Genomic DNA, 26,629 nt, shown 5'->3' on the forward strand with positions numbered 1-26,629 from the left:
TTATTTGTTACCCAAAATTCATAAGTGCACTGTCCCAGTCCCAGGTCATCCTATTATTTCAGCCCAAGGCAGCATGAACGAGAATATTTCAAAATATGTTGATTTTTTTCCTACAGCCCCATATGATTTCTCTCCCTTCTTTTCTTAAAGATACCACTGATTTTTTGGGTAAGATTAATCACATCACGTGGGGTCCTGATTTGTGTTTCTTGGTGATGGATATTGAAACACTTTACACCAGCATCAACCATCTACAGGGTTTGGAAGCTATCCAGTTTTTCTTGGATTCCCGGGAGGCTACCATGAGAGATCACAGTCTCATGTTATTGGATATGATTCGCATTTGCCTCTTTAACAATTATTTCCAGTTCCGCAGGGACTTTTACCATCAGGAGCACGGGGTGGCAATGGGTTCATGCTTCTCCCCCAGCTATTCATGCTTGCATGTTGGCTGGTGGGAGAGGCATGTTCTGGGTGTCACTCACCCCCGTTGGCTCCCTCATTTGCTGTCCTACTGGAGATTCATTGACGATATTTTTATCGTCTGGAGGGGTTCACAAGCTCTGGCAGCTGAGTTTGTCAATGAGATCAATGTTAACAATAGGAACCTTAAATTCACTTCCGCTGAATTTTTGGATGTCCTAGTTTACATCGATAACAACACCATACAGACAAAACTTTTCAGGAAAAGCACTGCGGGCAATTCCATCTTGCATGCCCGCAGTGCCCACCCCCCTCACACCATCAACAGCATACCCCTGGGGGAGTTCATCAGAATTAAACGCATATGTAGCAGCCCTGATGTCACCCAACAGTGTCTACTAGAATCCAGAGATAGATTCCTTCTAAGGGGTTATAATAGAGCTGTATTAGATCGGGCACTAAATAACGTAACAGCACGCCCACGTGAGACACTGTTGACTCCTAAAGTCAAATTGGATACCAATGTGACTAATGTGGCATCAGCTAGATTCATTACTACATATTGCTCCCAAAGTTCAAGGCTTAGTCAAATCATTAGATCTGAATGGCCGATTGTGCTGACAGATGTAATTTTAGGTCCGTTTTTGCCCAAAACACCAGCTATAACTTTTAGGAGAGCTCCCTCCATGAAAGATTCCCTAGATTGCACACAGCAAGAGCTTCAACTCAAAACCACTTGGCTCAATAAACCTGGCTTCTATAGATGTACTTCGTGCCGTGCCTGCACTTTTGCAGTCAATGGCACACATTATACATCTGCTTTTAATGACCGTGTTATTCCGATCAGGGAACATCTGACATGTCGCAGTGATTATGTAGTCTATCAATTAACCTGCACATGTTCTTTGTCTTACATTGGGAGCACAAAGTTGCCAGCATACCTACGTATTCTGCAACATATCCGGGCCATAGTCAATTCTGATATGAATTATCCTGTGGAACGCCATTTCAAATCAGTGCATGACAAAAAATTGAAAGACCTTAAATATACTTTGTTGTGCTCTGTGGCTAACCCTGGTAGGGGTGGTGATCGAGAAAAACTTCTCCGCCAAAGAGAAGCCTTTTTTATTCTTTTGCTCGATACTAGATCCCCCAATGGATTAAATGCTTTTGATGAATTTATTTTATTTATTTATTTATTTTTACCATTTGTTGAGCGCGCTGTTACCGGGCGGTGTCCTGGCGCTGAAACGATACATTATCTCCAAGAGGCAAAGAAAGTTACTGGAGGTTAAAAAGCCATGTTTTGATATTTTTCCTGAAGGTCAGGAGATCATTGCTTTGTTTTAGGGCGAGAGGCAATTCATTCCAGATGTTAGATGCTCCGTGGAAGAAGCTACGGCCTCCCCAACGGGCTTTCCTAATACGGTTAGTCATGACCAGGCTTTTATTAGCAGATCTTAGTTGTCGCCCTGGTTTGTACAGTTGGAGGTGTTCTTGAAGGAAGGATGGACCTATTCCATTTACTGCCTTAAATACCATACAAAGAGCCTTAAACATTATACGTTTCCGTATTGGAAGCCAGTGTAGATTTTTTAATTCCTGAGCTACCGATGCAAACTTAGGTAGACCGGTAATCAGTCGGGCAGCAGCATTTTGTAGCGTTTGCAATTTGTTCAGAACTCCCTGCTGGGCCTCCAGATACATGCTATTGCAGTAGTCAAGGCGAGACAGCACAAGTGCTGTCACCACCGTTTTCCTGCTATCACTGGAGAGGAAAGGAAGAATTTTCCTAATAGTTTTTATTATCCAGTGAATGGAGGATGATAAGGCATTAGCCTGTGCTTTAAAGGAGAGTTGGGAGTCAATAATTACCCCCAGGTTTTTTACTGTAGTGGCTGGAATGGGTAGGGCTCCCATTTCGTGAGGCCACCAGTCAGGGGTCCAGAGATTGGTCACATTTCCAAAGAGAAGAACCTCAGTTTTAGAGGAATTCAATTTAAGGCAGTTCTTAGCCATCCATGAACTTACTGCCGTCATGCAATCCTGGAATCTGGCCGCAATTCCTTCCTCTCGCCCCGGGAGCAGAGATACCACAATTTGAGTATCATCTGCATACGATGTTAATTCGAAGCCAAAAGAAAGAATCACCGGGGCGAGGGAGGTAACATAAACATTAAATAGGGTAGGGCTCAGGGAGGAGCCCTGAGGAACCCCTCCTGGAAGGGTAAAAGGGCTCGATCTCCCATGGCCACCACTTGTATCCTGTCTGCTAGGAAGGATTTCAGCATGGTCAATGCGACTCCTTGGATTCCGCAGCCCTCAAGACGGTCCAATAGAATGTCATGGTGGACCGTATCAAAGGCTGCGGATAGGTCCAGGAGCACCAGGACTGCCCGTCCTCCAGCATCCATCACCTTCCTGATTTCCTCAGTGGATTTAATGAGGGCGGACTCGGTGCTGTGACCTTCCCTAAACCCATGTTGAGCAGGGTCCAAGCCCCCAGAGGATCGGAGGAAGTCACAGAGCTGAACGTTCATGATCCTTTCAATAAGCTTGGCCGGTAGAGGGAGTCTGGATATAGGCCGATAGCTACTAGGGTCATAAATGTCTAGATTAGATTTTTTCAGCAGAGGAGCTATTGAAACTTGTTTCCAACATAGTGGATATGCTCCCTCTTTGAACATTTTATTGAACAAATCTGCTAGCAAGACAGATATAGGGGCGGCTGCCAGATGAGCCACTGAGACTGGGCAGGGATCCCGGGGGGAGCCAGATTTGGTTCTCAGAAGTAGTTTCTTTACTACTTCTGTTGTAACTGGCCCAAATTCCCTGAATTCCAAACTATGTGGATTTGTTGGCGTAGTCGTATGTGCTCCCTCGGTAAGAGTGAGCCCCACATGAGGTTCAAGGGCTGCGAAGATTTGCTCCACTTTATTAAAAAAGTACTTGGCATGAATTACACCATTATCTGTAAAAATTTGTAGTTTTCTTCTGAATCTTTAGTGAATGAATTATGTTCCTTGTATTTTAATGTTTATCTTTGAATTCCGTTGGCTTTTGCCATCTATGCATCTTGATTTGGATTTAAATGATGAAATAGCTGTTGATTAATTATAGATGAATACTAGCCTTTAAAATATGGTTATTTATATATGTTTATACGATGTTTTTTCTGTATGCATATATTTTTCTACAAAGATAATTATGGTAGGTTTTTTATGAGAGTTTTTTGTTGCTATGTTTATTCCATGTATTTAACATTCTACTTTTTGGTCTATTTATCTGCACTTTTACATACAAGCATTTTTGTGATGATCATTTATCTATCAGGCCACTGTGTTATGTTAAGGAACCTCATTTTGCACTTGCAAGGGATTTTCTTGAGGGGTTCGTATTATTTTGTCCTTCTGTTGTATGATGGATTGGACGAGCTGATTACGTTGCCATTCTTTTTTCAGATACACAGAGAGGGTTTCTATTATTAAGTATGGACTCGTTTCTGTATTTTGAAATGTGTTGCACTTGACCTGTTTAAGCACTATGCTTGGATTCATGTTTTGGCACATGTATTATGCATGCGTTATTTGTTTTGACGTCACGTTTAATTTATTGCTTGTCTGTATCATTGTAACACCCATGCGGCCTGTTTCTTTAGGCGCTTGGGCTTTTAATCCCAATTTAACTCACTGCCTACTCCTGACGCGTCATGTGACCAAGCTCCGTCCGCGGAGCGAAACGCGTCAGGGAGGGCACTTGCTCTTGCACTTTTTACACAATAAAATGCACTGCTGACACTGGACCGATGTGCTGGCTGCATGATTTAACATCTTACTTTGCTGTCTGAGGATTACGAGGTCTGCGCCCTTTTGAACCGCGACCAGGAGCGGTTGGGATCTTGCTTGTCTATATATATACATTTATATATATATATATATATATATATATATATATATATATACACACACATATATGTATATATATATATATATATGTATATATATATATGTATATATATATATATATATATATTCACTGAAAAAACCATAGGTTTGACACCAGTTATAGTTAGCTGGAAATTTTACTGACATAAAACCAATGAAATTCCCACGTTATAGTTAGTTGGACTCACTATAACTTGCGCGTGTAATGCACTGCTGATGACATCACATATTACATCACTCATGACATGGTCAGTGACATCACTCATGACATCACTGATGACACCATCCAGTGAATGTATGTCTTTCTTTAAAATTAATTTTGTTTTATATATGTATATGTAAAAGTTGATGGAAGAATAAATGTTTAAATAAGTGTCTAAATGGATGTTTTTTTTTAATAAAAATTGATTGGTTAACTGGCTTATTAAGTGTTTCTTAGTGAAAACATATATTAGTGAGTAATGTTTAAATATTTATATATATGTATTAGTGTCTGTATGGTTTGGTGGGGGTGTTACTTAGCATATAGATGCATCAATGACTGACTCACTGTTTGTATGTTTTTTTAAGACAGCATATGTGCAGGACTGTATGGGTGGATGAGTGTGTATATGTGTGTGTTAGTGAGTGAATGCCTGCCTCATATAGCTGAGATACCCGCCACCCCCTCTCAACACAATCCCCAAGGATGGGAAACCGGAAACGGTTCTGAACTTTTGGAAGACGGGAGGGAGTGACCCTCCCGGCCGTATTTATTAAAATATGAAACAAAATTAAAACATTAAAATAACAGTTTCATATTATGTACAATTTCATTTCCACATTGCGATGTTTTGGCTAACCTTAACATATTCTCTAATACAAAGGTTCTCCTAGCTGAACTAACATCCTACAAAACATTTAACTTGAAATTGTACATCCTAACGTTTAAGGGCCAACGGCAAGGTCGTAACCGGTGTCAAGATCCCTAAACCAGAAATATCCCCCTCACTTGTGAGGGGCGACCGCACAGAGGTGTACCTCAAGTGCATCTACCAATTTCCCTTGACTTGACGGGGGCCCAATAAACTCGACGCCATTTAAAGGTCGTCTGAGGACTCGTGTGAGGTATCTAGAAGGTAGCGTAGACCCCCTCCCAAACCCCACACAACTTACCACATCTGCCGTCGCAGATGTCCTGGCCCCGGGAAATTCCCCAGGAGGGGGCTGTAGCCCCTCCTACCCAGGAAGGGGCCTTGACCGCCTTTCCTTTCGGCGGCCCTTCCTTAGAAGGGACCGCCTCCCCGTTGAGGGGCCAATGGCCACCTCCCCCGAGCGCTCCCATCCGTAATGGGTGGCGCCCACCCATAGGGATCTTCCAATTACTGCTCACCGATCATGACCTTACCGCCCGACCAAAATAAATACGACAATTCTAACTAAATTATTAGATGACTAAATTACTAAAAGACAGTAACAATACGACTTACTAAAAAAGCACGATTACTGATCAACACTAGTGCAAAAATTACTTTATTTGCAAAAAACATACTACCAATTGACCATTCTTTATTGCATATTCAAATTTTATCACGATAATCATCGCAACCTGCAAGAAATAGCGTTACCACAACAAACTTTATTCAAAACCACTTGCTGTCCTCAGGGGCTGGTGGGTGGGTCAAAATTGGCTCTTCGTTCCGTCTCGAGCTCACGTGCAGCGAGGAGGTGCAGCTTCAGAGCACAGGAACAAGAGGACGCTTTCTTGGCTTGTTGCTCCTTTTATCCGTCTTCAGGGCGGGCGTAAACCCGCCCCTGCCTGCCCGAAAGGCATGGCCGGCCGCGTCAGTGTCTAGGCCAGCCCACTCCAGGGCGGGAAAAAGCGCGCCCCGGCTACGCCGCTTCGGGCATACCAGCCGAGACTCGCCTCCCGCCCAAGATGGCTTCCCGGGGGGATCGTGGTACTCCGCCATACGTTCGGGGGGACCGAATGGTCGCCCCTTTCCATATAGCTGAGATACCCGCCACCCCCTCTCAACACAATCCCCAAGGATGGGAAACCGGAAACGGTTCTGAACTTTTGGAAGACGGGAGGGAGTGACCCTCCCGGCCGTATTTATTAAAATATGAAACAAAATTAAAACATTAAAATAACAGTTTCATATTATGTACAATTTCATTTCCACATTGCGATGTTTTGGCTAACCTTAACATATTCTCTAATACAAAGGTTCTCCTAGCCGAACTAACATCCTACAAAACATTTAACTTGAAATTGTACATCCTAACGTTTAAGGGCCAACGGCAAGGTCGTAACCGGTGTCAAGATCCCTAAACCAGAAATATCCCCCTCACTTGTGAGGGGCGACCGCACAGAGGTGTACCTCAAGTGCATCTACCAATTTCCCTTGACTTGACGGGGGCCCAATAAACTCGACGCCATTTAAAGGTCATCTGAGGACTCGTGTGAGGTATCTAGAAGGTAGCGTAGACCCCCTCCCAAACCCCACACAACTTACCACATCTGCCGTCGCAGATGTCCTGGCCCCGGGAAATTCCCCAGGAGGGGGCTGTAGCCCCTCCTACCCAGGAAGGGGCCTTGACCGCCTTTCCTTTCCTTTCGGCGGCCCTTCCTTAGAAGGGACCGCCTCCCCGTTGAGGGGCCAATGGCCACCTCCCCCGAGCGCTCCCATGCGTAATGGGTGGCGCCCACCCATAGGGATCTTCCAATTACTGCTCACCGATCATGACCTTACCGCCACATGCCGGATAGTTGACCGGCTATCCGGACCCCCCACAACCACTCCTGCCTAAAGGTCATGTCATAAAGTCTTTAGCCAAGCTATCAGGTCTCCTATGAGTAACTCGTTCCCCATCCGGGACAAATGAACACCATCCCCCAAATACATACTGTCCCCTTTAATACAACCATGCGAAATAGAATGCAGTGTACTTGAACGGAACAATCTACTCACTTTATTATTAATTTTCCTTACTGAATGGTTCAGAGCAGAAACCGAAAGAGCCCCCCGCCACACTTTCCGTGGGATCATATGGGACCATGCAATTGTGCACCCTGGAACTCTTCTCGCCAACCAACTTACCGTGGAAAGCATCGCCTCAAGAAGAAGTCGTCTACCAGTGGTCACCAAATCATTGCCCCCAAGATGTACTATGACTACAGACGGCGGTGACCTCGTCCGCCCTAACAAATCCTCAAAAAATGATCGAAACTGGTCAATACAGAGCCCGCCCTTTCCGTAGAAGGACACACTGTACCCGTATTCCCCAGCCACGTGAATCATGTCACCTGCTTTGAATACGTCCGCGGCACGCCTCACGTATGAGTGGCCCACGACCCACACCTCCTTTTTCACAGCCGGTGATGTCTGACCGCTGGCTCCCCGGTGTCGGGTTGACTGCACAGTCCGCCCCGCCTCGTAGGCTTGCGCAACTGAAAACCAAACAAAAACAAGAAGCGTGAGTACATCATTACAGCTTCACAACATGTGCAACCGCACATACCTTTTATGACAATTCGAGGACCAACGCCCCACACGTTTTACTTGTTCGACATTCAGACCCCTGGCTGTAGCCTCTGTAGCAGCCCCTATCCGAAAGGAATGCGTCCCAAACTCGCCGGGGTTCAAGCCCGCGGCCGAAATCGACATCGCAAGCACCCGCTGGAACTGAAACCTCGTCAGTGGGGTGGCGTCAGCGTGTCTCAACAAGGTCCCCCCCCATGATGCCACCCTTTGCGTTAAATATTCCTCTACGCATACCACAGGGCACATGGAAGACCCGGGAATCCTTTGTATGATTATGCAGTCCCCAATTGCACCCTGATCGGTTTTGGACCTGACAAAGGAGACCATCATTGTCTCCCCCCTGACCTGAACGTGCTCTCGGCACAGTCCCCCCATGGTATCCTGCTTGTTCTTTGCCACTAATTCGCTTACCCGCATAGCCCCATGGAATGCTAGCACAAAAGCGGCTCGGAATAATACTGTTTCATACTGGGATGAACACGTTGCAGGAAGTACAGATAACAACAGAGCCAACCTATCCAGACCGATCGGGCGACTTTCATCTACTCTGCGACCCTCAAGGCGTTGCCACCCACGTAGCGCTTTTTGCACAACGAAAGACGCAGTCGGGTCCTGGATCCCATGAGCCCTTGCCATAAAGGAAATGGCGGCCCGATGCCTCTGGGCCGTAGCCACTGATTTGCCTGCCTGATGTAAAGACAGCAGAAATTTTACTACTAGCTCTTCCTGGCCCCAAAGCTCTCCCCTAGCAGCCCCCAAAAAGGCCCAATAGGATCGGAACGCCCCTTCATATGCCTTCCTCGTCCTGGGTGCTAAACTCTCTCCCACGAGGTTCATTAGTTCGGGGCACCGAGAGACCAGAGAGCTTCGGGAAAGGGTGCCGCCACCGGGTCCGCTGTGGGCAGAAAACCCCAGAAGGCCTGCATACGAAAACGAGAAAGCGCATCAGCCGCTTGATTCATTACCCCCGGCACATGTCTTGCCTTAAATAGCACGTTCAATTGCAGACACAATAACACAATTTCTTTGAGCAATCTCAGAATCCATTTGCATCGTGCTGCCTGGCTATTGATACACTCAACCACGGTCATGTTATCAGACCAAAACACCACAGAGTGATCTCTGAATCCCTCAGGCCAAGTTTTCAGGGCCACCAGAATGGGAAAAAGTTCAAGAAAGGCAATGTTACTTGTCAGCCCACACTCATGCCACCATAACGGCCATTTTTGAGCCGACCATTGTGTGCCGAATATGGCACCAAAACCAATGCTCCCAGCCGAATCTGTCCACAGCCCCAGCTCCTCGGAGGACACCGCCGGTTTATTCCAGACGATTCGACCATTGAAATCCGCCAGAAATGCCAACCAAATGCGCATGTCCTGGCGAACCTCTGCCGATAGCCTCGTGCGATGATGACCCTCCTTCAGGCCGACCATGGCCTGAGAGATCGAGCGGGAAAAGGGGCGGGCCATCGGCATTACTCTCAGGGCAAAATTCAGCTGGCCCACCAATTGTTGTAATTGATGCAGTTTGACCTTAGACTCACTAATACACGTTTCCAGGGATGCCCTGAATCTTAACACCTTTTCTCTTGGTAATCGAAAACAACCTTCCTCTGAGTCGAGCTCGATCCCCAGGAACTCGAGGCAAGTCGAGGGACCCACAGTCTTACCCGGTGCCAATGGCACACCAAAATGCTTCATTAAGACACAAAATTCATTCAAAGCCTGTCCACATTCTGGAACCCCGGCTGCCCCCAGAAACAAAAAGTCATCGAGATAATGCATAACATGTTGAAAACCCGTCCTCTTTGTGAAGACCCATTGCAGAAAACAACTGAACTTTTCAAAATAGGCACAAGATATAGAGCATCCCATTGGCATACATCGATCCATGTAATAGTGACCCTGAAACATGAAACCAAGGAGACGCTGATCGTCTGGATGTACCGGGAGCAACCGGAACGCTGACTCAATATCCGATTTTGCCATCAGCGCACCGGGCCCTAGGCGATTCAACATGGCGACGGCCTCATCGAAAGATGCGTACCGCACCGAACACACTTCCGGGTCTATCGCATCATTCACGGACAGACGACGTGGGGCTGATAAATTATGTATCAGCCGAAACTCACCCGGGTCCTTCTTGGGGACCACCCCCAAAGGGGAACAAACAAAGTTAGCACATGGTGGCACATCAAATGGACCGGCAACTCGACCTCGAGTAACCTCCTTCCCAATCTTTTCCTGTACCACGGTCGTATGTTGCAAGACCGATAGTTGGTTCTTACATTTTGCTACACCCTGAAAATCCCCCACTGGGATGCGGAAACCATATGAAAACCCGTTCCGCAACACCCCAGCGGAAGCATGATCCGGGTATTCGTTGAGCCAAGGAATCATTGCCATGGAATCAATCGGAGTAGGTAAAGGCGCCCCTCGGACCATTTCAGACCTGTTTGGCGCATCCCCTCCCACCGTTATCACCCGTTTTGGCTCTGCACATGGACTCAGGATGGGATGGCTGCCCACACCCTCCACATTCGTGTCTAAACTTGCATGACCCCTGGGGCCTCGTACATTTTCCCCTGTTAAAATTCCAACAAATCCCCCTTTTACCTGCGTTGCCGTTCGGCTTCGAGTGGTAGTCGTTACCTGTACCCGATCGAAAGGGTGTCCCAGCATTTTGGCGGGAGGATTCACCCCGCTACTCCCTACCAATGGTACCTTCAACATACCTGTACTCTCCATTTTTGACCATGAAACAGAGTTGTAACAATCCCAAGTCAGGTTTTTGTCGTGTTCTTTCGCTTTTCTAAAAATATTATCGTAACAGAACCACTGATTGCCCCCATACGATCCATAATACTCCATGATCCGTGACTGATAAATAGGCAATTCGGTCAGTAACTCGGGCCTACGTTCGCCCATGATGGAGGTAAAGATTCCCCATGCCCTGCCCCAAGTGCCAATGTTTTCGTCAACCTTAAAGGCGGCCATTTTTGCGCGCCAAACACTCGGATGCATGAGCTCCTTTTGGCTCTTAACATGCTCCATCTCATAATGGTCGGTAAGCAAAGAGAAAATGTTTACATACTCATCTGCCCACATCTTTTCCTTAATTGCCAGAGGAACATGCTGACCCACCTTTTCCCTTCGTGAAGGTGCAGACCCCTCCCTCGCAATCGGCAATGGCCGCTTACCTGAACCAGAAGCTGCATCTGCCGCTGGACCTGATCCTGTTGCTTTTTCCACCGCCGGAGACAGCGGGGTAACTGGCGATGATGCCTTCACCGCCTCCCTAGTTTCACGCAGTTGTTTCATTAACACCCGTGCGTCGTCAGCCGTGGCGCCCTCGCTGTCTTTCCCCAACCACGCTGCCAATTGTGCTGCTAACTCAGGAGGCATATCCTCCCCGGACACAGTAGTGACCACCACGGGAATCGGATTCCCCTCCCTCGGCACTGGAGTTGGCTCTTCAAGTGGGGTATCGGGAACCGGGGTGTCCCCCCCAGATGCCCCCCTTCTGGACCTCTTGCCTTTCCCTCCGGGAGCTGCTCCCGACAAAGGTCGTTTCGGTCCCCCTTCCCCGTCTTTAGCCGCCATCTGCTTCTTCAGATCGGTTACTTCTTTCATGAGCATACGGAGCATCTGATCGGTAGTAACTCGCTTTCCGACTTTCTTGGGCATTCTCGGACAGAGTATCTGTAAGACAAAAAGAAAGATTACCACGCTCAAAATTGGCTCTTCGTTCCGTCTCGAGCTCACGTGCAGCGAGGAGGTGCAGCTTCAGAGCACAGGAACAAGAGGACGCTTTCTTGGCTTGTTGCTCCTTTTATCCGTCTTCAGGGCGGGCGTAAACCCGCCCCTGCCTGCCCGAAAGGCGTGGCCGGCCGCGTCAGTGTCTAGGCCAGCCCACTCCAGGGCGGGAAAAAGCGCGCCCCGGCTACGCCGCTTGGGGCATACCATCCGAGACTCGCCTCCCGCCCAAGATGGCTTCCCGGGGGGATCGTGGTACTCCGCCATACGTTCGGGGGGACCGAATGGTCGCCCCTTTCCACTAGTGTCTTTCTCAGTAACTACATATGTTTTAATCTAGTATATGTGAGTATTGATGTATATAAGTGAGTATATGTGAGAGTGAGAGATTGAAAGAGTTCCTGTTTAATTAAGTATGTGTTTCTATAAATGATTGTTTAAGAGAGTAAGTATGTGTAAGTTTCCTTAGAAGTAAGGTGGTAGTGTGTGTATATCTGTATATGTAAATAAATGGATGTTTATTAGTTTATTTGCATGTGTGAATATGTGTGTGGGTTACTTTTGGATGTCTGTCGGTGTATAACAGGATGTATAGGTGTATTACTACATATGATGAGTGAGTATATGTACGAGTGACTATATAAACTGTTGGTGAATGAGTGGGTGTGTATATAGATGGTGGAATTACAGAATTGGTTGTTGTAACTGGTATGGGTATATCCACTTTTTTGAAAATGTTAGTTTCTATTTTTGAATATGTGTTTCAAGTGTTACTTTACAGTGAAAGGAGGTCAGTCTCTCTGTCACAAGGATGGTGTCATCAGTGATGTCATGAGTGATGTCACTGACCATGTCATGAGTGATGTAATATGTGATGTCATCAGCAGTGCATTACACGCGCAAGTTATAGTGAGTCCAACTAACTATAACGTGGGAATTTCATTGGTTTTATGTCAGTAAAATTTCCAGCTAACTATAACTGGTGTCAAACCTATGGTTTTTTCAGTGAATTTCTTAGGTTTTTTAAATGCTAATTCCTAACTATAACTGGTATGAAACCTATGGTTTTTTCAGTGAATTTCAAAGGTTTTTTAAATGCTAATTCCTAACTATAACTGGTATGAAACCTATGGTTTTTTCAGTGAATTTCATAGGTTTTTTAAATGCTAATTCCTAACTTTAACTGGTGTGCAACCTATGGTTTTTCCTGTGAATTTCATAGGTTTATTTTAACTGCTAATTCGTATCTTTTTATAGGGCTTCTTGTGTTTTTTACTGAATTTCTAAGGTTATTTTTTCTCAAATATCTATAGCTTAGAAAGGTATGTTTTTCTAAAAATGAATCCTATATTGTATATTGAGATAATATTTTTGTTTTAAAAAAAGTATACTCTTTTTTTTAATATTTCACTCTGGTGCGCTCCCGGTGCGCGTACCGGTGAGCGCCCCGGTAAGCTCCCCGGTACGCGCACCGGTGCGCGCACCGGTGCGCGTACCGGGCGCTCCCCCCGCGAAAATCGAAAAAAAAATTATTATTTTTTTGCCCCACGGGGCCCTTTTATGGCCCCCACATCAAACCTAGGGGGTCAAGGGGGGTCTACTCTGCCCCCTTATGGTCATTTCCCTCTTTGTTTTTGCCACCTCTTGTGTCTCGATTTTACCGAGACACAAGATGGCGGCCGCTCCGGACTGTTTAGAATGTTTACAGACACCCGAGAGCCAATCAGCTTTCCTCACGCAAGTCGCGTGGCGCGCACGGTACGCGCACCGGTGCGCGTACCGGTTCGCTGCTATAGATATATATATTTTTTTGAACCTAAATTACTCAAAATCCAGTGGAGCACATATCTTGAGACATAGCAAAGGCACATCGGGCTACCAGTCCCTACAATTTTGCCAAGTTTGGTGGAAATCCATTCAGCCGTTCGGGCTAAAAGTGAAATCGACCGCCCTATGGAAATTAACATGGGGAAAACGCATTTTGGGACCCCCTTTTATCTTGGCCCCCGCTTGACGAATCCCCCCCAAACTTTCAGGGAAGGACCGGGGCGCCGCGAGGCCATTTTCAGGAAATTTTCAGGCAGATTCGTCAACCGGTGCCAAAGTTATTCCAAATAGAATTTTGAGATTTAACATTGAAAAAAATCCTAACTATAACTACCTACTGGCGACCGCCAGTAGGTAATATATGTATGTATATATATATATATATATATATATATATATATATATATATATATATATATATATATATATATATATATATATATATATATATATATATATATATATATATATGTATATCCTTGAAACCCCACATCCCCTCAACCCATACCCACAATAAACCCTAAAATTATGCTTGCCACCCAAAAAACCCATACAAACCCTAAACTCTAAAAATAACCTTGCCACCCAAAAACCCATAACCACCCTAAAATTACACTTGCAATCCAAAAAATCATACCCGCCCTTAACCCTAAAATTACCTTTTCATTCAAAAACCCATACGCACCCTAAACCCTAAAATTATCTTTGCCACCCAAAAACTCATCCCCACCAATAACCCTACATTTACCCTTACCATCCAAAAAAGCATACCCACTATAAACCTTAAAATTACCCTTGCCACCCAAAAACCCATACCAACTCTAAAGCCTAACATTAACCTTGCTAATAAAACACCCATTCCCATCCTAAATCCAAAATATATACTTATATAATACTTGCATTTAAAACTCATATTCCTTTACAAGGAAATTTGTTGTAAAGATATGTGTGGTATAGGCATATGAATTTTAAAGTCCTGCGGGGTCATGGTTATGTGTGATAATGATTCCCGTGTTTTAATGGCTGCATTATAATGGTAATGCCTGGTAATAGCCATGTTGTTATAGTTGTTTTCCAGTTTATAATTATAATGAGAGAGATAGTATGTTGCACATGGGGCATTGTCGTCCACTGTAGCAATGTTATTTTTACCACAAATAAAATATGATTTAAGAACCTGATTTGGGGAGAGGGTAGATATGTAAAAAGGAATTGCAATTTGTATGCAGTTTACAAATTAGAACTTTGATATAATTCTGCAGTGGCTGAGAAAAGAAAAATCTACATAACAAAATAATCCTGAAGAAAATATTCTTCATATTTAAATAATAATATATATTTTATTATAGTTTTCTTGGTAATGTATTCATGATGACTATGTGATGGGCAGAGATTTTTTATATAATGCCCAATTTATGCTTAAGAAACAAGGAATCATTTGTTAAAAAGGAATACTTTGTGGTGTGAACTCACCTGTAAGTCCACGGGCAGATTGAGCAGGTCCGAATATCCCCCATGAGTTGCGACTCACGCAAAGGCACTGTGAAGTTGAACCTCACTGGGTAGTACTCGTCAGACTTGTGGGTGGGACATTTTTCATTTTGCAGGCCTAGTGATTTTCTGATAACTCTGACACAGGGACTTCTGCCCTTCCTCAGGCATCCTCTTCTGGTTTCTGACGCTGCCGCGTGGGCCACCAACACCATGGCCAGGAAGGCCAATGTCTTCAGAAAGAAATGAAGATGGGAAAATAGAAGTCAAGGAGTTGTAGATATTTACACATACGGTTCTAGCAAGCGATGAAAACGTAATGTCATTACCTAGTGTCTCCGTGTACTATATGTGTTGTGGTCAGAGAGAGAAACAAAATGTGCATCTCCAGACTAATAACCATTTACTTCACTATATGGATACTACAAGTATTTACCTTACAACTCACTGGATAGTAGGTCATTTGTGCATTGTTTTAAGAAAGGAACTCGCATATAAGCAGTAGATTTGTTTGCATGCATATATTTATATTTCTTATTAACAAATAATCCTGTATTCTATCCTTTTGTGCTAGTAAACTACAGACGCAGGTATGCAAGGAAAATGTAAAAAGGAAAAACGAGTAAATAAAAATGCCCAGAGAAACAGATAACATTTTGCAGTTCAGTGTCAACCACAGACCGAGGAAGGGGGTTACTGAGGTTAAAAAAGGTAACAAGAGGAAAGAGGGTCTAAGTGGCTTTGGTTTTGACAATGTTAACACTTTCTTATTTGACAAGAGAGCACACGATTGATTTACAAACATCTTTTAAAAGTCATAAATGTGTTTCTTGTAGCCCTCCACCTATCTTTGAAGTAGGCAATGAAACCATGAAAAGCAGCAGATTTCTATGAGGAATCTTACTGCATTACATTACTTTTGTGCATACGAGTACCTGTACAGGAAATGTGCATGTGCACATTATATTTCTTTTTCTCCTGTAGTGAAACTAATTTTCCTTCCAAAAAAAACCCTTTACATCATACACCCATTTAATAAAAGTATGTTTTCACCCCTTTCCCACCTTGGCAAGCACCTATCCAGACTTTTTGCAGGGGTGGTATTCCAGGAGCGTGCGAAGTGGAAGACTGGACGGAAATCTTTTGTGAATGGCCACAAAGTTCCACCTTTGAGTATCTTCTCAAGAGTCTCCAGGTCTGTCAATCCCTAGTGCCCGCTATCACCCCTTTCCTCCTCTTGATGATGGCAGACTTACCCATGCAGACAAGTCCACCAAGTTGGAATACTTCTACTCATGAGTATGTGAATTTCTTTTAGGAAAAAATCCACAAATTCTGATTCAGTAAGTCAGGATTTGCCGTTTGGAATACTAATCCAAATGTTTGTGTACCTTTGAGTGCACAATTTAATGAATCGAACACTGTAACCTTGTTGATTTCAGTATTTCGAAATGCTAACACAGTGAACAAGCATTAGCAATCTGGTTGGCTTTAAAGGAATGGTGTATGGTAGTGTGAAACATTGCCAGTATGTTGCAGGGAAATGGAGATGCATTTGTGTGGAAGCAAAGAACTGTAGAATAATATTGGTTTAGGCTAACAGTTGGTTTAGGGACAGTTGCACTGTCAAGCCTGATCTAAATATTCATTAGGTTAATGACTGTTCACCTCCCATCTTTGTTTTTGCCAGATGAAAATATCATAAATTACCTAGTTACTTAAGATACTTTGATAGCGCTTAATGACAGAGGTTTATTGTTACCCAATGGTACTCATTTGATCTACTACAGAACGATGGAAGACTGAGTGGACCTGACAGGATTTGAACCTGTGACCATGAGGTCAAAGACAGACCCCCCCCTCAGTGGACACATTAGTCCACTAACCACCAGACCTGGGATTAGCTGTAGTGATGCTAATATAATTGTTTGACGATTTCAAGCCAGAGCATAAAAATATAGATAAAGTACTATGGGGTAGATTTACTAAAAGGGAGTGCAAGACAGCTCAGCAACAAAAGTTACTGGCTTCATTGCTCCAGGGGGAAGAGAGCAGCATAGGGCTATTTCCAGTAAGATATGGTGCTGCTGCTCTCTTCTCTAGCACTGATGCACAAACGTAATGTCTAGCATAGGTAGTGTACTATATAGGGACTCTACTGCTACGGAATACTAAGCCTAGACAAAGTTTAAATCCTTTCACACATTGGACAATCCTTTACATTGCAGCTCACATGCAATGTCTGAAAGGTTAGCAGAAATGAAAAGATTTCTCCTACTTGGCGACTGCCCCAAGGAAGTGCTGGCACAAAGTCCTGTATAACAATTTGAGTAAATAGAGATTTGCATTACAAGCTGTGAGTTGTAGTGTGATAACACTCAAATGCTACCTGTGGGTTGCCGCTTTTTACTATGTATTGCAAAGCAAGGCAATGCACTATATGTGTTACTTTAAGGGCCTCGTTCCAGCCCAAAATGTTCTCCAAAGCCAATTGGCTGCTCGGCTTCTTGTTTGCTTCAACACCATGAGGGCTCAAACTGGCAATTCACCCAACTATTGATTTCCATATTTTTTTCTTGAAAAGCAGTAACTCCAAAAAGATCAGTCTTTGAAGTGTTTATATTCCTAAAATTGTTACTAAATGCTTCTTTTTTTGGTATTTTGTGACTCCCTTCTTTCGGACAAATGTTATCTATACGCTGCGTGCACTGTCTTTGCATCAGAAGCAGATGCAGACCCCTCTACGCCTTTCTGTGACTAAGCTCAAATCTACAGCAATTATGAATCTTTAGCATGGCTACCATGACTCCCTCCCCATGTCTACTCCAGTCATCTTTTCTGGCCCAATCAAACCTCACCACGAGAAAGATCATTATATCAATAAAATGCACACATTGTACAAAGATTTAGGGCCATATGTATCATCAACCTGATTTGCGATTCTGAAATAGCGATTTTTTAGAAATTGCTATTTCAGAATCGCAAATTGGGATGTATGTACAAATTCACAATTTTTTTGCGTATTCTTAGTATTCCTTAATTGCGATTATCAAATTGCAAATCACAATCAAGGAATACTTTCCCATTAATTTCTATGGGCCAGGAGGCCCATAGGAATGAATGAGAAGTTATTCTCAATTTGCGATTCGCAATTTGAGAATCGCAAATTGAGAATAATTTCAAGGGTGCAGAGGTGTCCAAAGGACACCCTGTTGCACGCCTGAAATAAGCATGGATGCACATGTGGCGCACATACATGCCCTAAGGGCATGTATGTGCGTCACATGGCACTTTGAAAAATGCAAAAATGTGCATTTTTCAAGGAATTCGCAACTTACCACCAACTTGAAGTTGGTGGTAATTTGCGATTCCTTAAGGACAATTTGCATTTTTTTTTGCTTCATACATTGCATTTAAGGAATCACAAAATTTGCGATTCCTTAAAGGCAATTGCAAAATAAGGAATCTCAAATTTTGTGATTCCTTGTTTTGCACCAGATTTTCCTTAATACATACCATTTAGCGAATTCGCATTCACAAACGCCGAAATTCTGCGAATTTCAGCGTTTGTGAGAAACGGTGATAGTGCAGACCTGGTGCGCGCCCTTTTATAGGACCCACGTGTCCTCCCACACACAGCTCACGCAAAGTCACATGCAATCACGGCATGACAAAGACTTTCTGCGCTGACCCATTTACTGATAAATGTCTGCAAAGATATTTAAGTTTAGAATACGATAAAAAAAAGACCTGCCTCTCACCACATAACCCAAAACCATCGCAAAAGATAGTAAACCTCATTACCTCTAGCGCTTTCATTTCCCATCACATGAAAGCAAAAAGCAATGTCAGCAGAGAAGATTCAGGCCTACACTCGGATAACGACCCTGGTTTTCCTCTCTAAAAACATGTCTGCTTTAGATTTCTATTGTACATCGAATGTTTGACCACAAGCGCTTGTTTGCACCCCTTAAGTTATGGTAACCACCGCCTAAAGATAATTTGCAGCGTATGTCCAAGCGATAAGCCTCGAAACAACTTGCTTAAACCTACACTTCAAAATATAAATCTTGATAGAATGCCAGGTTGTTCTTTTTATCGCTTGCTAATTAGCCAATTTAGTTTCACTGTCTACAGTTTCATTTGAGTCCCACATTTACACTTTATTGATCACACAATCTAAGTCTCATTACTTTAATACAATAGCTTTGTTGTTCATCTTAACAGCTAGCTATTCTATATAATTTCATTGAGTTCAGTTTAATAAATTATGAATCTTTTAGGTCTGGCTTGACGGTGTAGCTGTCTGAAAGGTATATTGTTTCTAATATACAGAGTCAGCTTTGAGTCACTCTCCTTCAGCCATTGTCTTATTTGTGAAAGCCCTCTTCAGAGATGGTTAATTACATTTTAGCTCCACCTAGAGAAGTATTTATCTTCTAGTGTTATGCTATTGTCTATACTATTCCACCTCCTAGGACTGCTTCCCCATTGCAATGCATTAGACCTATTTTACATTTGAAAATTATAATCCAGCATCATACTTCTTCCTTTCACACATGCTTTTTGTACATGAAACAAGATAGATGATGCATAGTAGCATTGTACTCAAATGCAGCAGTCAGTCTCTGTATATATAAAAAGATAACAGCTGTCAGGTCCCTACATGTGTGACTATACATGTTGGCTCTGTGTATGTTCTTAGTGCATACATACCTTCTGGAGTTTTGTTGATCTGGGCATGGACCGCAGGAAAGTGAAACCGGTTAACATTACCAATGCTTGTTTCCTTTTGATAACATAATTCGAGTTGCAATATTGCTCTTGAAATAAATAAAAGTGAGATACATGTTCACATTTGTTATTGATACAATGTTAGTCTTTCTTTTACCTCAATTACAGAGCATCTTCTTTAGGCATACCAGTTGTTTTCAATACATAAAATATCCTTTAAGTGGACTTTGGGTCAGCCCCTTGCTCATGAATGGATGCTTCTCTTGTCTATCTTGGTTGTCTGTTCTTTATTCAAAGCCTTTCTGCCTTGCCCATGAGCTGTTTCTTTTAGCCATTTTATTTTCTATCAGGTGGCTTGAGGCTGACCATTACTTACCATTGGATGGCTTCATTGCCATGCTCATTTGCTTGCTTCTTATTGGTCATCTGCCATAGGCTTCCTTCCTATTTGTGTGTTGTCCCTCACCTAGAGTATGGCTGGAGTTCTTTTGTCCTTCCACTACTTATTTGTTTTAGGTGCTATGTTTTACTTTGGGTTTAAGCACTCCACAGGAGTGTGGCTTTGACAGCAGGCCAACTTCTGCCCCCTCTGTGCCTCTTCCTTGTCCAGTTGCTTGCCATCCTTCTGTTGAAATCTGTGTTGTTGTGTGCCCTGCCTGCTCTCACTCAGTTGATGTGTGTGTTGTTGCTTGCCCCTCCACCGTTCCTCCTTAATGTACAAGTTGTTTCTTATCCCAGCCCCTTCATTCCATCTTCTGCTGTTCCTGTGCTTGCTTCCATCGCCTCTCTCCCACCCTCGTGGTCTGTATTGCATCTGGCTCCTCCTTCCCACTCTCTGTTGTCAGTCTTGCCTCCCAAATCACCCTCCCTCCCTCCTTGTTGCCTGAAGGCCTGTACTCCCTCATTAACAAAAAGAAAGTGTTTTGATGTAACAATATCCTAGCCCTTATTTCCCACCCAGTCCATTGTCAGTGTATTCCCCCACAGCCCTCTCTCCGTTTGGTACCCCGCACACCCCACGTCCCACCAGCAAAAAAAAACCACAACGACATGAACAGCACTGGCAGCGTCATAGTGCTTTTAAACAAATGTCAGTGATGATGAGGAGAAGCTGATCTGCTTACAACATGGCAAAAAAAATATTGACAAAGCCATTAGCTCTGCCGTAAGCAGATGAATCCTATGTGATGTGCCAATGATTGTGTATTTGGCACTCCATGGAAATACATATCTTTCTTTGTTCTTTCCCCGCTTTCCCCGTTTTATTTGAACTCCCTCTGTCCCATAATGCTCTCTACCCCACCCCACCCCCATTCCACTTTACATTTATTTGCTTTTGAAAAGGTCCCCACCGTTGCAAAGTGTTGCGGGCTGCTCCCTGCTTATTATCATGCTTGAGTGCACTTTTTAATTTTTTTTTTTTAATTTATATTAACATAACAAACGGGACAGCTTTACATACATTTGGTACATCATATAGTATAGCTTTTGCGGGTACAACTCAATTGCAGTCAGTTTTAAGATACAAATAATAAAAGGGACGTTTCGATACATCAATACCTCATCATTACTTTACAACCGTATTTCACTAGTCTGAGTCCTCATCCTCTCCTGCAATGCTTGGTGGTTCACAAATATAACCCCGAAATTTGTTCCAAGCCCCCCAGATTTTATCCCACTTTCCTGGGCAGCCACGGTGGATGTAAACAGCCTTCTCTGCCACCATCGCCTCATCCATGTCTCTGCACCTTTTTCTGAGTGTTGGTGATACTGCCGAACCCCACAGCATGGCGATGTTGCGCTTCGCTATCAACATGCCCAACATTACCCAGACTTGTTGCCGGTGATTCAGATCATTGGGTTCCCACACATTCAGTAAACAGCGTTGAGGTTCCGGCAGCAAGGAGATATCTATGGTTTGAGAAATTGTGCGCATTATTGCTGTCCAGTATGTTGTCATGTGTCTGCAGTCCCAAATAGTGTGGAAGAACATTCCCTCCTCCCCGCAGTTACGCAAGCAGAATTTTTGTGTAGCTTTCCCTATCTTGTGTAGGGTCGTTCTAGTATAATACGTACAATGTAATATTTTAAGTTGGATCATCTTTAACCTAGAGGGGATTGCAGTTTCCCGGGGTGAGGAGAGGGCCTCCTGCCATTCGGAGTCCTCAAAGGAGCCCACCTCCCTAGACCAGTTCTGTTTTAATGTGGACGTCGTGTCTGGGAGGTTGTTAATGAGTTTTCGATAAGTGAAGGAAGTGGCCTTGTCCTGCATGTGTTCTGTCAGAAGTCTATCTTCGAGAGGAGATGATTCCTGTAGGACGGTACCAGTCGGTATAACCGACTGTAGCGCATGCTTAATTTGTAAGTATCTGAACCTCTCCGTCTGTGACATCTCATACTGTGTTTGCAGGTGGGTGAATTCTACCAATTTACCCTCATTCCAGAGATCACCCACCACCGATATACCAATGGTGTCCCAAGCCTGGAACCCCTAACTGTTACGGAGAAAGCCCAACTTGCAGAAATCCCACAGTGGCGTCATTTGGGTGATAGTCCCCGAGAATTGAAGACGCCTGTTGGCCTTGTACCATAGCTGTACGGAGTGCTGCGTCAGGCCTATCCGATCTGGAGGCGGGCGGCGGCAGTAAAGATGACCAAGCAGTCCCTTACCTTCCAAAGAGTGTCTGTTAGCAAGATATGCCGGCTCGGTCTGTGGGGCGTGCAGCCAGAAGTTAATCTGTTTAAGCTGTGCTGCCCAGTAATATAGTTCGACATCTGGCAGCGCTATCTCCCATCATACCAGCTTCTAGTTAACTTATCTTGTGCAATTTGGGGCGGTCTCCTGCCCCATAATAGGTGGTATACTGTCGCAGCTATAGCTTTAAAGTATGTGACAGGGACCAGAGACGTGGTGTTTTCAAGCACATACAGAAAGCGCGGGAGCGCCATCATTTTATACAGTGCCGCCTTACCCAAAAGCGTGAGAGGGAGAGTCTGCCACACTTTGACGCCACGTTTAAAACTCTCCAGAAGGGGGCGGAGGTTTAAATTGTAAAATTCGTCGGGGTCCGGTGTAATAAAGATACCCAAATATTTGAACACAGTTGTTGCGGTTCTCAGGGGGCAGCTCAGAGGCAAGAAGGTGGGGGACCAGCGAGGACATAAAGGATGGACTTGGTCCAGTTGATCTTATAACCTGACACTCTGCCGAACTTCTCACAGACGTTTAGTAATTCAAGAATAGATTTTTTGGGGGAGGTAAGATATAAAAGCATATCATCCACGTATAGGGATGTACGATCCTCCATACATCGGTCCAGCAGAGTCCTCGGCAAAGAGGGAAGTCTCGTGAGATGTGCCCTTTGGCAGCGACATGCGCTAAGGGTTTAGTATATAACAGATGAATCCAGGCGCAAAATTTGGGACCAAATCCCATGTATTGGAGCAATTCAAATAAATAAGGGCATTCCACTGTATCGAACGCCATAGTAGCGTCGAGAGAGAGGATGACTGCAGGTTCCTTGATATATGTTGTGTGCGCCAGGACCGCGTAGAGCCAGCGGAGGTTAAGGGCCGTGCTCCGATGTGGCATGAAGTCCGACTGGTCCGGACTGACTAGAGATGCGAGGTGTGGAGTCAGTTGCATCGCCAGCAGCTTGGCCAGTATCTTAGGTTCCGCGTTTATGAGAGAAATCGGACGGTAGGAGGCGCAGTCCGTCCTTGGTCTACCAAGCTTGTGGATTGCGACAATCGTGGCCAGCCGTTGATCCCTCGGCAGCTCCCCTATCTCAAGGCTGTCAGATAACATACTCAGGAAAAAGGGGACCGTTGTTTGCACCGTTCTTTTATGCAGTTCAACTGGAAGCCCGTTTGGCCCAAGCGCCTTGCCAGACGCCAGTGAGAAGGTAGCTGCCTGTATTTTCATCAGTGGTAATGTCCGCCTCCAACAGAAGCACTGCTTCCGGGGAGAGCTTTGGTATCGTGAGATCCTTAATATATTCATATGCCTCCGCGACCGTATAGGACGCCCGGGAAGCATATATTTGTTCATAATGGTCGGCTAAGACATTGACTATAGCATCATGGGGCAGAGACCATGGAGCCTTTGGGCGATGCCAGTTGCGCAATGACTTTATTCACTCTTTCTTTTCTGTCTAGCCAGGCTAGCATCTTCCCTGCCTTATCTTCCATCTCATATATCCTATGACGAGTGGCTTGGATCTTACTTTGTGCCATTTCTCTTCGGTGAGCCAGAACTTCAGTTTGTTTAGGACGAACCGCACGGGCGGTTCCTGGAGAAGGGTGGGCCTCCTGTTCAGTGATTTCTGCGGCCAGTTCAGCTTAAAGGCTGTCCAATTCCGCCCGCTGTTCCAGCTTGTGACCTGTGATTGAAGCCATTGCTTGCCCCTGAGGCCCACTTTATATGCCTCCCAGAGCACTCTGTGTGAGTCTACTGATCCTGGATTTTCTTGGAAAAATTGTTTAGTAGTGCGTGTGAGTGTTGACATGAGAGGTGCCACCTGGAGGAAGCCAGCGTGTACCGGGGACATGCGTCTTCTGCAGGTCTGGTGATGGGTATATTTTAACATCATTGGGGAGTGGTCTGATATGCTCCTGGGGCGAATAGTACTTCTATACCCTGCAAGGCGTGCAAGGAAATAATCAATGCGCGTGAGACAGTTATGTACTGCGGAGTAGAAAGTGTAGCGTGTCTCGGTCGTGTGCTTGAATCTCCAGCTATCTGTAAGTCCTAGGGCGTCTATCAGACCAAGAAGACGTCGCCCACCCTGCGTCTCTGACCTTGCGGGGAATCTGTCCTGTGTGCCGTCAAGGATATCATTGAAGTCGCCCCCTATCAGAAGTGTCGCTACCGGTAGTGTCAACATAAATGCCGTGAGAGCAGAATGGGCTTGCATGTGAAGTGCAGGCGGTATGTAGACAGAAACAAGATTAAACAACTGCCCTTCCCATTGACACATCAGTGCTGCGAAGCGGCCTTGATAATCGACTCGTGTTTGCTGTACCACAAGTGGGAGGTTTTTCCTAATAAGAATCCCTGTGCCTCTGGAGCCGGAGGAGAATTCCACATGTGCTATCATCTTATACCCCCATCTATCCATAGCCTTAACCGCTGATCCCACTAGGTGCGTCTCTTGCAAGAAGACCACTGCAGGGCCACAATGTTTTTAAATTTTGCAATACAAGACCTCTCTTCACCTTGTCCCCTAACCCACGGACATTCCAGGTAAGTACAGTGAGGGTTGTCAGGGGACATCTAGAGTTGCATTTGTCCCGTAGGGCTACAATAGCAAACCATATTGCTGCCTCATTAAGATTGTATTCAACCAAACCAAAAAGAAAAAACATACATATAACAGAATCAACAGAATTGAGTGAAACAGTTACCTTCCCATCCCAAGTCCCACCCACCCTCCCTGCCTCCCTGCTTAGCAAACCTACAACTGCCCGCCACCCCAACTTAGCAGAGTGCTTCTTCCCTCCCATAGCTGCTATACTTGCTTGTCGGGGAAAGAGTCCTACGAGGCACCAGCCTTTTGGAGTCTCTCAGGCCTGCCCCAGTCCAAAACTTCAAGACAGCTCAAACATTGATGTCCATAGTGCCGCATCAGATACAGAGGAGTATCCACGGTACGGCCTATCTTATTCCTCTTCCAGGGGTAATTCGCGGTGGGGCTCTTGGCTGCTGGAGCCCAGGTCGTCTGGGGTGTCTTCTCCCTCTCGGCAGCGGTGTGGTCTCGGTCTTCGGTATGTTCTGTTCACCGGGTGCCATCCCTCCAGCCAGTCGTGTGCCGCCTCTGGCGAGTCAAAGAACCAAGTCCGCCCTTCAGCTACCACCCTTAGTTTTGCAGGGAAGAGCATGGAATACGGCAACTCCTGTGCCCGGAGTAATTTTTAAACTTCGAAGAAGCTGCGACATCTCCTAGATACGACTGCAGTGTAATCCGGGAAGAAGGATATGGAAGAATTCAGTATTCAGATAGGGGGGGAGATCCTCGCCGCTTGTAGAATTGCGTCTCTATCCCTGAAGTTAAATAGGCGGGCCAATACTGGTCTCGGGGGGGCCCCTGGCTTCGGCCTGCCGCCAGGCACTCTATGAGCACATTCGACCGAGAAGAAATGTGAAAGTCCCTTAGGCTGCAACCTGGTTTTTATCAACTCTTCCACATATAGATCCATCGCTTGGGTTCCTTCTGTCTCCGGAATACCTATAATTCTTACGTTGTTCCGCCTTGCACGCCCTTCTTGGTCATCAAGCTTTTCTGCTAGCATCCTGTTTTCCTTTTCCCGGCGGGTCACCAATATTTGGAGTTCTGACGTGTCCTGAACCAAGGATTTTGCAACTATCTCCACTTCTTTCACTCTATAGGTCATTTTGTGGAGGTCTGCCCGCAGCAGAGATACGTCCGTGGAGATCGTTCCGACCGTCGCCTTGACATTGGCTAGAGTCTTCATGATGTCATCCAGTGTGACCTTTTTTCCTCCGTCTCCCTCCTGCGTTTTGCCGTGAAGTGGCATTGTGTTTGACCCTTTTTCGTAAGCGTACTTGTCCAGCTTGGCCTGGACAGCCTGGTTTCGGGGCCCTCTGCCCGCCATATTTACGTGGATCGTAGGATGCGCAGCAGGTGCGGATGGAGTTGGCCCGCAGGTTAAATTGCTAGTATTTGTCCGAACTGCTCCGCCATCAGCGTCCCTCTGTGGCCGGACCCCGGGGTTTTATATCCGGTGTGAAAAAGTTCTTGGTGGTGTGGGGCCACTGGTCGGTGGAGGGGGGGGCAACCGGTAGAGTGCTGGAGCATGTATCTCCTTGGTAACTGTGCGGGCGTCACGCCTCAGACACAAAGGGTCCTACGGTCTGTCTCACTCTGGGCCAGTACTCAGCTCCAAACCTCCCTGAGGCAAAGCA

General features: G+C 45.1%; 1 protein-coding gene across 1 annotated transcript in view; it reads right to left on the bottom strand.

Moving 5' to 3' along the window:
• Positions 1–26,319, bottom strand: part of LOC147706953 (uncharacterized) — a 103,908-nt gene extending 77,589 nt beyond the window's left edge. The window contains exons 1-2 of the mRNA XM_086925599.1: positions 25,945–26,319; positions 14,953–15,203 (exon numbers count right to left, since the gene is read on the bottom strand). Coding sequence (XP_086781725.1) covers positions 14,953–15,203; positions 25,945–26,319 — 626 coding nt within the window. The remainder of the gene's footprint in view (positions 1–14,952; positions 15,204–25,944) is intronic.
• Between the last annotated feature and the right edge of the window lie 310 nt (positions 26,320–26,629).

This window comes from Lissotriton vulgaris, chromosome 6, assembly GCF_964263255.1.
Source record: "Lissotriton vulgaris chromosome 6, aLisVul1.2, whole genome shotgun sequence".
In the NCBI taxonomy this organism is placed as follows: domain Eukaryota; kingdom Metazoa; phylum Chordata; class Amphibia; order Caudata; family Salamandridae; genus Lissotriton; species Lissotriton vulgaris.